The sequence below is a fragment of the Ambystoma mexicanum genome, chromosome 5q (assembly GCF_040938575.1).
Source record: "Ambystoma mexicanum isolate Mex_15411 chromosome 5q, UKY_AmexF1_1, whole genome shotgun sequence".
Lineage (NCBI taxonomy): Eukaryota > Metazoa > Chordata > Amphibia > Caudata > Ambystomatidae > Ambystoma > Ambystoma mexicanum.
Genome location: NC_090933.1, coordinates 357,518,277 through 357,532,294, shown reverse-complemented (window position 1 = coordinate 357,532,294; position 14,018 = coordinate 357,518,277). Strand labels below are relative to the sequence as shown.

The 14,018-nt window shown below is 42.8% G+C and overlaps 1 protein-coding gene across 7 annotated transcripts in view; it reads right to left on the bottom strand.

Moving 5' to 3' along the window:
• The window catches only part of DLGAP1 (DLG associated protein 1), a 2,039,252-nt gene that overhangs the window by 952,689 nt on the left and 1,072,545 nt on the right, over positions 1 to 14,018 (bottom strand). For all 7 annotated transcript variants that reach the window (XM_069620841.1, XM_069620846.1, XM_069620840.1 and 4 more), the window contains one exon: positions 9,723 to 10,751. In XM_069620841.1, the coding sequence (XP_069476942.1) occupies positions 9,723 to 10,679 (957 nt within the window). In that variant the 5' untranslated portion in view covers positions 10,680 to 10,751. The remainder of the gene's footprint in view (positions 1 to 9,722; positions 10,752 to 14,018) is intronic.

Genomic DNA, 14,018 nt, shown 5'->3' with positions numbered 1-14,018 from the left:
ACAATTTTGGGTGCCTAAATTCGACATCAGTGCTTTTCTACCATAATGTGTGTTCTTTACCATGCCGCTTGCAGTCACCCCTTCACTATAACTACCCTAGTTGGGCTTTTTCCCGTTGTGGCCTTCCTTTTCATCGTGGCCCCTACTGTTGCAGCCCTTCCAGGCATCTGAGTGCCCCTTTCACCCCCTTTTGCTGCAGCCAACATGATTGCTGAAGTCATCTTCCTAAGGCCCAATTGGTGAACTGGCCCGCGAGAAAGCCAGCCCACCGACCAAAGGCCCACATTTAAGGCCTCTTTCTGAGCCTGTCTGGAGCCGGAGGGAGTACTTCTCCCTGCAGCTTCTTGGCATCACTCCCATGGACCTCTTGCGGGCTTGACCCCCTGCATTCTTTTGACCTTGAATCAAAATCCTGACTTCAGTTGCCTGGTAAGCAATTATGAATCGTATTGGTCCACCTGCCTCCTTTGGACACTTTGACTGCTCAAATTGCTGCCTGCTCTTTTCCAACCTGCCAACTCTGTAATCCTCTAATCTCTGCACAAACAGTACTATGCATTGTGATGTGCCTCATACTGATTTTATCTCTACTGCTCTCTTAATGCCCTGCTTCATATGAAAAAAGAATACAAATAATTTACAACTATTTTAAACCTGAAAAGGAACTTGCCAATCCTACTGCAGTCTCCTTATCTCCTCCTCCCTCCCAGGCACTCTGCACCGGCCGCCCAAAACTCTGGACATCCTGCCCTCTCTACCTTCTGCTCCTTCCCCCACTCACCCTGTCTTGCCTTCCTTGGCCCCCCTCTCTCCCCATACCCTCTTCTTTCTCTCTCATTGCACCTGATGAGATCTCTAGAGTTGTTCGCTCTATGAAAGTCTTCTCTAAACAAGTGCTCCCCTGCTCCTCCAGAAGCAACAAGGAGAACATTGCCTCTCTCGATCCTGCCTTGGCTGACCTCTGAAACCACTCATTTGCCACTGGCTCCTTCCCTCAACCCCTTAAGCACTCTCTTAGACACCCTCTCCTAAAAAAGCCATCTGCTGACCCTTCTTGCCCGGCTAACTATCGCCCTATCGCTATCACTCCTTTTTTGAGCAAGCTCATGGAGAAGCTGGTTATCCCACAACTGACCCTCCACACCAAAATGGCTGGCTGACTACCTGATCACCAGTCTGGCTCCAGGGCAGCCAGAGGCATGGGAACTGCTCTCCTGAACACCTGTGAATACCTACTCTCTAACCTGGACTTTAATACTCCCTCTGTCGTAATCCTCCTCAATCTTTCTTCTGCTTTTGACACAGTCAACCACTCCATCCTCATAAACCATCTCAACGATACCCTAGGCATCAATGATTGGGCACTGGTGCAGCTGACCTCTGTGAGGCAGGCATGTTATCACAAGTAAGGACACAGACACAAGAGGTACACATTTTCAACACCTGCATTGAGTTTGACTGGGGTTGGAGAGTTCCTAACTGGCACTAATGATATAATGGGAGTAGTCCCAACCATCACAGTAAAATAAAATAGTCCAAGTCAGTCAAACCAAAGAAAGGTCTGTGACAGAAACCTATACTTGCCCTCACACTTCACAATAACTAAGCGTGGGAAAACGGATGAAAATAAAGAGTGTGTCAAAAGAATGTCAGAATGGCAATATAAAGTAACTCACCACTCCCTTCCCCAAGTTCCCTTCACTGGGGGTCTTACAAAGTTCCTTTAAGATGGATAGTATGCACAGTTCAACAATTTCCCATAAATCTGTTAGGCTTCCCTCACCTATTTGAATGTTATTTCAACATGCATCACAGTTCTCTTCAATGAATTCTTCTGGGCTTCTCTCACCCAGCTTCAAAATTCACAAACAATCAGGTATTCACAAAGTTCCTTATTAATTATTTTCACAGGCTGCCCTTGCCTGTCTTCAAACACTTAAACGTGGCTGAAACACTTTCCAGCTAAACAGCTATACTTCACAGAGCTCTCAGAGAACTCCCTTCCCAACCTTTGTGCTTTTCTTTCACAATGTTCACCTGTCAGAGACGTTCGTAACCGGATAGTATTCTCATCCCAAAGCATGACCACTGCGACAGCAGGGTCCTTATTAATATCGCCTTGTCAGAGACTTTCACTGCCACACAGTATTCTCAACTCTATGCATGACCACTCTGACAACGGAGTTGACTTTTTAATTATTTCACAAAAGCATATAGTTCATTAGGATGGGCCCACGGCCACTCTGTTCCATGTTTCATAAAAATATTTCACTTTTACTTTAGCTTTTTTGGGCTGCACGCTCTCTTTCCCTTGTGCCCTTTCCTTGAATGGCTTTCAACACATTTCACTTTCATTATTCACTGCTCTGTTATACTTCAAGAAGCGTTTAATAACGTGCCTTCTCCCACGGCATCGCTCTGTTACTTTGTTTCTGAACAACTCCTTCGCCGGCTAAATGCATTCAAGCTTCTTTCAGTTCAATGCCTTTATCCTTCAACACATTCACCACATTCCACAATTCTACAATTGTGCGTATCACAAACCAAACATTTCCTTTCTTTGAGCTCACCGGCTGTGATTGCTTTCGTGCGTCATTCAGTTTTCAACTCATCAAGGCCAGGGTATTGCCCACCTGCCCCTCAGACAGTGCCGGGGGACACGTGGCCCCGGGGAGAAAAAGAGGAGTATGCTATTGCACGGGCGAAAGGGATTAGCCAGCCCCTCTGCTCCCTTCTCTGAACTCTCCTGGCTTCCTGGAGACACAGCCCCCTTGCCATGATTTCTCCGGCATCAGCTTGCAGCCTGACAGCATCTCGGGATCCTGTTCTCCCTTGCATAGTTCTAGGCAAATCTCTCTCAGCTGCTTCTCCAACTCACTATTCAGCTTGCCTTCATTCTTGGCCCCTGCCTCGCTCTCCATGTTTTTCTGTGCTCCACCTTTTATAGTTTGGAAAACGGTCCATGAGTTTCAGGTGTGTGTGATTGGGACTGAGTTCCTAACCTTGCCTGGCCGTATTAGTGGGACAAGGCCAGTGCATGTTGCTAGCGGTAATCTTCTTAGTCTCAGTCTTCCTCTTCCTCATCACAGCAGTTGGGCTGATAAGGAAAAGGGCGAGTTATGGGAGTTGTAGTATCCCATACATTTTGAGGGAATATGGGGTAAATAACTGTCAGGAAATGGGGGATACCATGTCTCACCTTCCGGTGTCTCCTCCCCACTCCCCAAGGAGCCCCCACCCAGGTGAACCTCCCTCTCTTGTCCACCCCCAGCGCCGGGATCCAATAGCGATGGCCCTTCCATGGCCACCTGAATAAGGGATCCCCAGGGACTGAGTTGTGTAACACCTTTAGGTTTTTCACACTTCCTTCCTTTCAAACCGACCTTCCCAAGTGCAATTGAGTCCTTCTTTCTCCTCCACCTCGCTCTCTACCTGTGGCATCCCTCAGGGCTCTATCCTATCACCTTCGTTCTTGAATACCTACCTGGCCCCTCTGGCCCACCTGATCTCAACTTTCTTCCCTCATTTACAGTGTTATGCTGATGACACACAGATTTCTTTCAAGCTGCCTTCCCCGACCTTCTCTTCGTCATCCCTTATACCTGACTGCATGACTGCCATTCAGGCATGGTGCTCTGCCAAGGATCTCTGCTTGAATGCCAGTAAGACAGAGATGCTTCTCATTGGGACACCTGATCCTTGTTTCCCCCCTCTCTCTGGCTAGCCTCCCTGGGTCCTCTCTCCTCACCTACCTATGAGGCAAAACTCCTTGGGTTCATCTTTGAATCCTCTCTCTCTTTCTCTCCTCACATCATAGACCTTGCTAAGAAATCCAACTTCCAGTTGCATCTCCTCCTGGGCATTCTACCTTTCCTCACCTTCCCCACAAAGCGCAACATCTCCAGAGCCCTGGTTCTCTCTAGGCTAGACTACTGCAACAGCCTCTTCATGAACCTGCCTTTTTCCTCCCTTCACCCCCTTCAACTAATTCAGAATAGTATAGCAAAACGTATCCTTGGCCTCAAGCCCAGGGACCACACCACTCTAGCCCTAACATCTCTCCACTGGCTCCCGGTGTCCGCAAGGATCTGATTCAAGACCCTTTGCATCATCCACAAGGCTGTCTGGGGCCTGGGACCTCTTTACATCCAGCTTTCCCTCCCTAAATACCTACCGGCCAGAGTCCTTTGTTCTTCTGGCTCCAACTCTCTGCAGCTCAAATGTTTCTCCAAGCAGAGGGTGAAAGGTAGATTCCGTTTCTCGGCTGGCTCCTCCCTATCGAGTGACCTCCCTTCACCATCAGACTAGAGCCGGATCTATTTAAGTTGAGGAAACTTCTTAAGACTTCCCTGTTCTCCTCTTCCTTCCCTCCCTACCTCCCTTGCTAACTCTCCTTCTGCCATTGCGACTGGGGCCTGGTCCTTCAGAGTCATACAGGGGCTGGTCCACCCCCTGCAAGTCCCCCTAGAATCCTTTTTCAGCACTTGCCCTTGGGCCCCCTTTCCTGGACTAGCACAACTTGATCCTCCCTGTCCACCTCACTGTTCCTCCTTCCACCCCCTCCCTTAGAACTTGCCACCTCGGGGATTACCCACTCCTGCACTTCTACCTCCACCCCCTCCCCCTTGCACTTACCACCTTGTCATGCACTTGCACGGTAGGATTGTCACAAGGCCAATATAACCGTTTTTGTTCTACTTTTTGATTCCCATGTCCCCCTCAACCCCCGTCTTGTATTTTGGCACCTGGACACACCTGTGTATAGGCGCCATACAAATGTCCAATGAATAAAATAAAAACACTGACTTGAAACAAATAAGGTGCATAGTGCATCACACTGAGTGAAATACTGTCAGTTCAGTGCACTAGGGAAAGTGCATCTTGCATTATCTAGAATGACAGTGTATAGCAAAATATGCCACCATCCATACTTGCATGTACATTGGGCTTTTCAACTACACACTGCATTCAAACACATAAAGCGCATAGTGCATCATCCTAACTTAAACACTGCCAGTTCAACGCTTTGGGCAAAGTGCATAATTTGATTTCATGTTTACATTTATATCGCACACATGACAGACCAAACCGTGTAGTGGCATAGATGATATACCACCTTCAAGCAAAACCGAACCAAGCCCCAAGGGAGAGCAGATGGACAGGGGAATTTGAATAAAGTACCTGAACAAAAATATTTTGAGGACCTTACAGAATTGATATAACCTTATCTCGATTGGAAGCGAGTACCACAACTTTGGTCCAAAAACAGCAAATCGTCTGACTTCTCTTGTTGTATTTCCTGAGCGAGCAATTGAAAGGAGATTGCAGCCTCTGGATCGCTAGTCCCTTGTGGGTTTATAAGGTTGAAGCAATTTACTCAGTTAGGCTGGAGCAAGCCCATTCAAGCCTTTGAAAACAAGGCAATCTGCCTTGAATCTGATGCGATCATCCACCGGCAGCCTGTGTAGAACGAGACACATGGGCAGTTGTACCCAGCTTAAAAAGCGCATTTAGGGCCCTCTGGAGTCTTTGAATTTGCTTATATGGAATGCCCATCAACTGCCTATTACAAGAGTCCAGATGAGCATTAGTCAGAGCACCCACTACTGAAGCATGATCCTACTCGGGATATAGGGTAGCACCTGTCTTAAGAGTCTCAAAACATGGTGCACCGCCTGAACCTTTGCACAACCCAAAATCACAATATCTAACATGGGCACATTCAAAACATCGTATGTCTCAGTCCAAACTCATCTTTATAAATGCACAGTGCATGATAAGCATCAAATGTGTATTATCTGGTCATCACCAAGTATTTTGAGATACTCAGTGCTATTTAGAGTACACACATATCAAAGTGGTTAGTGCATAGAAATAATAAAGTGCAATGTGCCTAGCAATGGAATATTTGATTTTAATCTACATGTTCTTAATCTCATGTTAAAATAACACTTGTTGGGATGATTACATAGTACATTTTGGAAGATAATATACAAAGTGAAACCTGCCTAAGGCACCATAATAATAACAGTCCTATTGAAACATTAGTAATTAAAGTGCATACTAACCGTTTGACGTTCTAGGCAAAGTGTATAGGGCATTATATAAAATCACAATGCATAACATGTACGCATTTAAAACATTTTATGTATATTATCTAAACTCATCATCATCATCATAAATACACAGTACATGATAAACAACATATGCATGTTACCTAATCATCACGGGATATATTACATTTTCCAATGCTGTTTAATATGTGCTCATATCAAAGCGCATTGTGTATATCAACAATAAAATGCAAAGTGCTTGTATATACGTATATACACTTATTTTTCAATTTCTTCACATGTTCATTTTGTTTTACTTTATTCTCATCTCTATGTCCTTCCTTTTCAAGGTCTCTGCCAATTCAGTTCATATTTTAGGACGCTCATATGATTTCATAGTGATAGACTTATATTATTGTTTTTTCGATAATTTAAATATTAGTTAAATACAACAGTTTAGCATCTTTCTCGCTATGAAACCTTTATGTTCCGCCCTTTTCTCCTCTTTTTTGTCTTTATATATCTATTTTATAACTTGTATTTTCCTGGTATGTTCTGCGCCAAATATGATTACCTTCTCAAGTATCTTACATTCAAATTTTTTTTGTTTCAATGGCAGTAACCACTATCACTTTCATTGTTTCCGTTGGTGACAATATCAATGTACCTCGACACATTCACAACACTTTAGTCCGTATTACATTTTACTGGCTTGTTCGTCTTTCGTTAAAACTGCTATAATCCACAAGGCTTCTTTTCATTGATCTACTGCCTTCCCATTGGGTACTCATTAAGTGTATTACTATTTTTTGTCTACCTTCGAAGCTCTCTATTTACTTGTTCCGTAACATTTTTCAATCTAGTGTGACACCGGCGTATCTAAATGTTCAACACTTGATACTCTTCTTTCAGCTCTATTTTTTCTTTTTTCATGTTAGTCGTGGACAAAATACCATTTATTGTGTTGCTATTTTATACTGCATTGTGTGGCTAAGCGTTCTATCCAGATGATAGGATTCCCTTAAGACTATTCTATTCTCAAAACCTTTTTAATTTTAAGACACGTTAGTTCATTGACTACAAATAAAATCCCTCTTGCATTGCATAGGGACTCATTCCAGTTTCATCTAGTAAGTCATTAATCGTTACTTTCAACTATACAGGACTTGCTATGCTTCTTTGAGGAATTGCCTTTCAACGTGATACTCTTGTGATACTCAGCATTTTAATTTAGCTTTCAATCCATGATTTAGAAAAATACTTTTAATCCACCAATACATAGTCCCTTTATTCTGCATACCATAAGCATTATGTAACAATCGTTCCCTCCATTCTACTATTGTGTTTTCGATAGGTAGAAAACGAGCTCCCAGCATTTCTCGACCACTTAAAGCCTGGTCTTTCTCTAATACAATTCTCAATAATTGATCTACCATCAGCAAAGCCTGATACAAACTACCCATTCATTTCAACGGGGAAGTAAACACATATCTTCTCCATCAAAGTGTAACCTGAATGTCATCTGTTTTTTGGCTTTGAGGGATTTCAATGAACGTTCCTGAAGGACTATATAATAATAATAAAATATCATTTCCTTTCGTATTGCTTTTTGGCTGTTTCTTATCATCGTTCATAATAGGTGTTAATATTACCCAACAACATGGTACTCAATTGATTGACCTTGGAAGGTTGAAAGGCTTCTCCGGTGCTTCAGGTTTCGAACCTGACACCAATAAGATGAAAACATCTCAGTGACAGGTGCTGAAGTTACTGTTACAGAATTCAACCTGTCACACGGGGGCCATCACAGGTCACAAATGGGATTTGTTAATAGCAGACAATAGAGAGAAAGCACAGTGGGGCATTAATCATCCAACACAGTAATGGCTCAAAGAAAGCCATGAAGAAGACTGTTCCAAGTCTATTAAAAGTTAATTATGTTAGTTATTCAAACTTCTTTTCGGATTTGTAGCTTCATAAATGTCCGTAAAAAAATAACAAAAAACATTAAAACAATAATGTAATCAATAAAATAAACTCACACACACTTGGGAGAGTTGAGGGAATATTTATCTGGACCACTCTAAACAGCCCTCTTAGTTTAACAATTATTGTCCATATGTACGATAATCAATAAAATAAAGCCACTAAAATTACAATGACTGATATAGATAACATTAAATAAACATACAAAGCGAATTAACAATAACATAGAATAAACACTTATGCTGGACAAAACACAACTACATTGAGAAAAAAACCCTTTTTCCAAAAGCAGAGGCCTAAGATGAGGAGATCCCAACTTATTATATACTAGACAGAAGAATTACAAAGTGGTTTCATATCTCCCCTTCATTATTGTCACAATGGCAGCACCCTTCCCATGGGTCTAGCGGCAATCATCTGCCAATAACCAATACAATTGATAAAGCAGTAATCTAAATCAGGTTAATAAGGCAGGCGATCCTCTTACAGTCACTAATGACACATATTCAGCTCCCTTCATACATGGTATAATTGACAGATATGAATTCCTCTGTCATCCTTTTTGTTAAGGCTACACATAACCAATCCCAATAAAGATAGCTCCTAAGGGCACCAGTAAGTTTCAGTTGTGCATCCTTACATGTGGGTGCCAGGCTATCAAGCCACGTGATAAATCCAGCTGCTTGTAGGTGTCCTTTTATATAGGGGAGCCAAGGCAATGCAATGAACTGCTAACACAACTACGATCTTAGCCATTATAACATCACCGACATTTGCAGGAAAGAGAAAGAAAACAGTCCACTGCAAGATGTGCTTCTCAGACGTTCTACCATAACGACCCAAACGGAATCAAAATAACGATAAAACAATGCGTACACCTTATGTTCTTTAGTAAATGAGAAAAGAAAATGGCCGTGCAAACAACCTATTGGGTCGATGACCCTGATGAAAGTGCAAATCTCCTGAACACCTGCTCAGGACAAAGGTTTACAATGGGGCATGTTTTCTAAACCTATATAATGAACCAATGTTTGGAACATTCTAGCCAGATCTCTTGTTAAGTGTTAGCTTAGCACTGGAAACGATAAAGAAAAGATCGAATGTCTATGCAAGAGACATTTAATGATAGCTGGTCCTGGTCCGGCCTCAGATAAAATGAACTCCAGATATTGCAACATTTAAAATACCAATGCTAAACAAAACAATTCTATACTACAAATGGAGTTGGCACTCACTCAAGCACATAGGCAAGGCACTATGGGAAGCATCTGCTTATGACACCAATGCAGGATGCATTCCCAACACGTCGATTGCTCACAAAGCAAACGATAATAAACTCAGTTCTAAGGACAATGAAGGCATTCATGGCAATGCAAGTGCTTTTCGATATCATTAATCTATCAATTGCCAGCTGGACTTGATCTCTTTCTGCAAAGTAGTTGATCAATATTCCAAAATCATTAGGTGATATACTCAATAAATGCAAATGGTCCACGATTCAAAGTGATCGGGCATATTATGTTCAAAATTTCACTTTGAAAATGTCAGCATGATAGCAGTGACCCATAGCAACAATATTGGCATATAAAGTAACTGATAATGAATGCACCCAAAAATGCTAACATTTTAGGACACCTTGGTGATAACGAGAGCTGAATTAGAGTAATTATTCCCAGACAATACCTGAAGGTACTGGCATGGCCGCTCCAGTTGGTCAGACTTCAACGCGGGCGTATCCATATTGAGGGCGGCCTTCTGGTAAACTTCGCGAGCTCGGCTCACTGTGAGGGTGGAGGACCAAGAGCTCTTTTTCATTAGCTGGGCATCCAGGTTGATGGGCAAGCTCAGTGGCACATTAGAACAAGTGTTGCACTTGACGTCATTATTGCTTCGTGATGATTTTAATGTGTGTTCACTAATGGTGTTGTAGGCTTCCATAAAGTACTGGGAAGTAGAGCGGTCAGGACATCTCCCCATGGTCATTACACCAGTTGGCCCATGATAACCGCAAACATCACTATCCAAGTTGTCTTCTGAGCTCCACCAGCCAGACATGTTCGATCTGGGCTTAACCTCAGGTCGCCTGTCTTTGCTCTTGCTCCGCTTGCCATACCGCACCGTTTGTACCTCATCTGGGCTTGCTTTGTTGCCATTAACACCCTTAGTTGGTCCTTCAAGGGAATGAGATTTTGTGAAGAGTTTTTGAACAGAGTGAACCAAGTGGCGTATCCTTCCCGGGCTGTCGCTGCGCTGCTCCATGGCACTTCTCTTGTACTGTAAGGTATGGTATCCATCCCGATTGATTGGAAGTTGCCTTTCAAACTGGTCTATAAGGCTAGGAGGAATGCGATTGGCTTTACCAACTGTTCCATGTGGCACAAGGGAGCACTCATCATTAGGGTCATGTTGAGGGTTGTAATGTCGCCTTGGAAAAGTGCTGCTAGCTATGTTGTCACTATAGGAAACCATGCATTCTGGTGGAAAAGAGTTCCGTTGAGCGTAATAGGGGTGATCGGCAGGATGCGGGTCCACAGGATTCAACAAATATGGCTTCCTTTCTGGATGATGTGACATGGAGTCACACGGAGGGTCACAGCCCATGCCATGGTGGTGACTGCGGCTGCTTGATAACCCTTTCATGGTCGATGCAAAGTTTATCGGCAAGTCATTTACCTTGTGAAATTAGACTGTATGCAGGTCTGTGAGAGACACCTAGGAGAGGGAAGCAAGCAGAACACACATTTAGCATGTAACTCAAACTATAATAAACATTTTCTTTTATGGAAGTTGATATACTTGGCTCCTCATTGTGCCTACTAAAGAATAACAACAAACACCATTGGGGTGACCATAAAACATAGATTTAAGCAATGAACTAATCCAAACACATTGAGTGTGCTTGAGGATAAAAAAAAATAAAGCTCTCTTTCCAAGCTCATTCAGTTCCAAAACAGGCACCAGAACAGTATGCATATTGCAATGTTCTGGATTGCTGTGAATATTCTGGTCCCAGAAAAAGTTGCCAAAGAAAAGAGAAATGAAGGAAAAGGTTTTTGAAACTAGTTGCAGAAAATTGAGATTTTGTTTCACCGCTCATAAAACATACAAGTAAAATACTAGTGCAGTGCATTTATAAGTAGGTTCTGTTCACTTTTCATGAAGTTTTGTATTGCTTGAGACAGTATAATGAGCTCTCATAAAAGCAAGGCCTACCAATAAGGCCAATGCAAACCTAAGTTACATTTGAAGCACTGATGAGGCAGGTTTAGGCTGTTACAATTGAAAGCAAGGTCTGCAAACTCTTGCTGCCCAGAGGTTTCCACCTACGATTGCCATGATCATTGGCCATTGACTATGCTAGCTAGTTCCAAAAACATTTAGAAAACTAAATACAGACCTATTTCAGTAAATCGAAGTTATACTAGGCTCACACACCTGACCAAACTCAATTATCGAGCTATGTGTACTTTTCTGTACTACTGCTGACCAACGAACTCATGCAAAAGAAAAACATTGCAAATTCAGGAAAGTCATGAAAAAGAAGACTTGACATGGGCCTTTAACATCCAAGCCAAGCATATTATTCTATTCTCATTCAGCTTGACGAGCTACTGGACACTATAATGAAACTTGCTCTTACAAGGCCTGAATATGATCTTTAATCAATGTGAATGCTTATGATACCTAATCCGCCCCTGCATCCCCCTTATTGTCCTTTTTTCCTTCCCCCATTTTCTGCGTGTTACCTTTTCTAGGCGTCAAGAAGCAGCCTGCTATGAGTGGGTGCTGCACAATTCACTAGAAAAATAAATACATATGTCATTCCTCAAAACGGCTCTATTTAGCTTTCATTTTTGAACTACAATCCCATGATCCCTTTCTATTTTAAGGAATCATTCCCCACTCACTTAAAATTGCACTTGGAAAGTCTCAAAACTGAAAACACTGCTGCAAGAGAAGTTGACACTCAACAGACATGGGCAAGTGGCACTCAATTCCAAGTGAAGCCAGTCTACTGTTGTGTAGCTTCCACTTTAAGCCGGTACTCAGTCAAATTACCAAAAACATTATAAAGTGGTAAATTTCACTGACGACCATAATACAGAAAAACAATGAAACCATCAAATAAATATATAAAGGCTAGAGGGGCAAAGGGGTTAAAATGGGTCGGGATGGGGTTGGGGTGGTGTTATAAGGGTAAAAAACAGGGGACTTGGGAGAGGGACCCCCCAAATAAATGTCTGAGATTCAATTTACCACTCTGTAATGTCCGTTGGTAAAATCACATATAACCCTTTAAGCCAAGTGGATTAATTTGAAAATGTTGTCATTTCAGGGGCTAGAGGGTTAAGAGGAACAGAAGTCAAATATTGGGCCAACATGATCGATTGAGGAACTTCATGACTGGTATTGTGCTCAGCTCAGCACAAGGTTGCCCAAATCTTCAGGGAAACAAGATGGAGGGAGGAACCTGCCTGACGACAGATGGAGCAATCTGGAGCTAAGGCTTAATGGGTGATTTCTGGTGCCCGGCAGCGACTGGAGACCCAAGGGAAACAGCAATGGATAAATCCTGAGAGATAACTGGGAACGTAAGACATTGTGATATTTCTGTGGGCAGAAGATCCACCAAGTGCTGAAAAGTGATCACCAAAGTCGGAGGTTAAGCTTCACTGCATCCCGACTGGCAGTGTAAAGTCAGCAAACAAGCAGGGCCCAGGTAGTGGCAAAGGGAGGTATTGCTTCCAAAGGAGATGGAGGTGTTCTCACGGGACAGTGCTCAATATCATTTCACTGCTTTGCGGGTAGGAAGGGAATGCATCACAAACTGAGAGGAGCCCAAGGGAGGGCCACCATCTCCGCTCTGTCAATGTTCCCAGCATTCGGCCTCGTGTACAGGTAAAGCAGCAGGGCAAGAGAGCAGACAGGTCCAATTGCTGCAGTGCTTTTGAGACAAATACCAGTATATGCACTAAATTCCTGAGCGAGAAAGCCCAACCCCTGTTAGCAAGAAGGCCATCTTATTCTGCACCCTATTTCCCCCAGCACTAAAATCTCTGGAACAGACCAACAAGAGGCACGACTATAATTGGAACCTGCATCAGTGACTAGAAGATACGACGGCCGACGTAATGTTGCGGAAAACATACAAAAGAGTGAGTTCAAAAGCAATACAACATTATTGGGTGGATTTTCTTTTACAACTAGTCGTGAACCTCAACAAATGTAAACCATATTTCCCCTTAATCAATCCTTCCTCCCAGCAATGCAGAATCTTGTTATATTTGTCAGGAAAATTCAAAATGTGGGCATGATATAATAGGTAAACATACAGTGCCATGTCTGGTGGCCCCATTTTAAGCATTTTTATTTTTTATTTTATTGTTCATTTATAACGCGCTTAATACCAGCAAGTGGTTTCTAAGTGCATGATCGGGATTCAAATCTATGTTTCACTGTACGTGTTGCCCCTGAGCTAGCCTTCCTCCCCCTCCGGTGTCCCTGTTTGCAATTGGCTATTAGTCCAACATAGTCTTTAAACCGATCATTAAAGACATTATTAGTGTGAGCTTCTCAGAAGGATGTATACCCTCTGGAAGGGATCATTACTACACTGCTTAAAGAATCTAACAGCCCCTTCTATATTTGCAGATTCATCCCCGTCAGAAACATGTAGTTATTAAATCCAACTGCACAGGAAACTATCAACCTTTTCACAAAAAGCCTTACAGTAGACAATAAGCAAAAATATCAGAGTGTGAAGGATTGACAGCTACAGTGAAGAGGTGTGAGGTCATTTGGCAGTTTTGCTCCAGTAGGTAGAAGGGTCATTGCAACAGGAACCAGGGACTGAGATGCAAACATGAGACAGACTGGGAAGGAGATATATGGATACATGCTTTACAATGAAAAAAGAAAAAGGAAGAGGTTAGGAAAGGAGGAAGGGGGAAGGAGTTGCAGGTGTGGTAGGGAGATGGA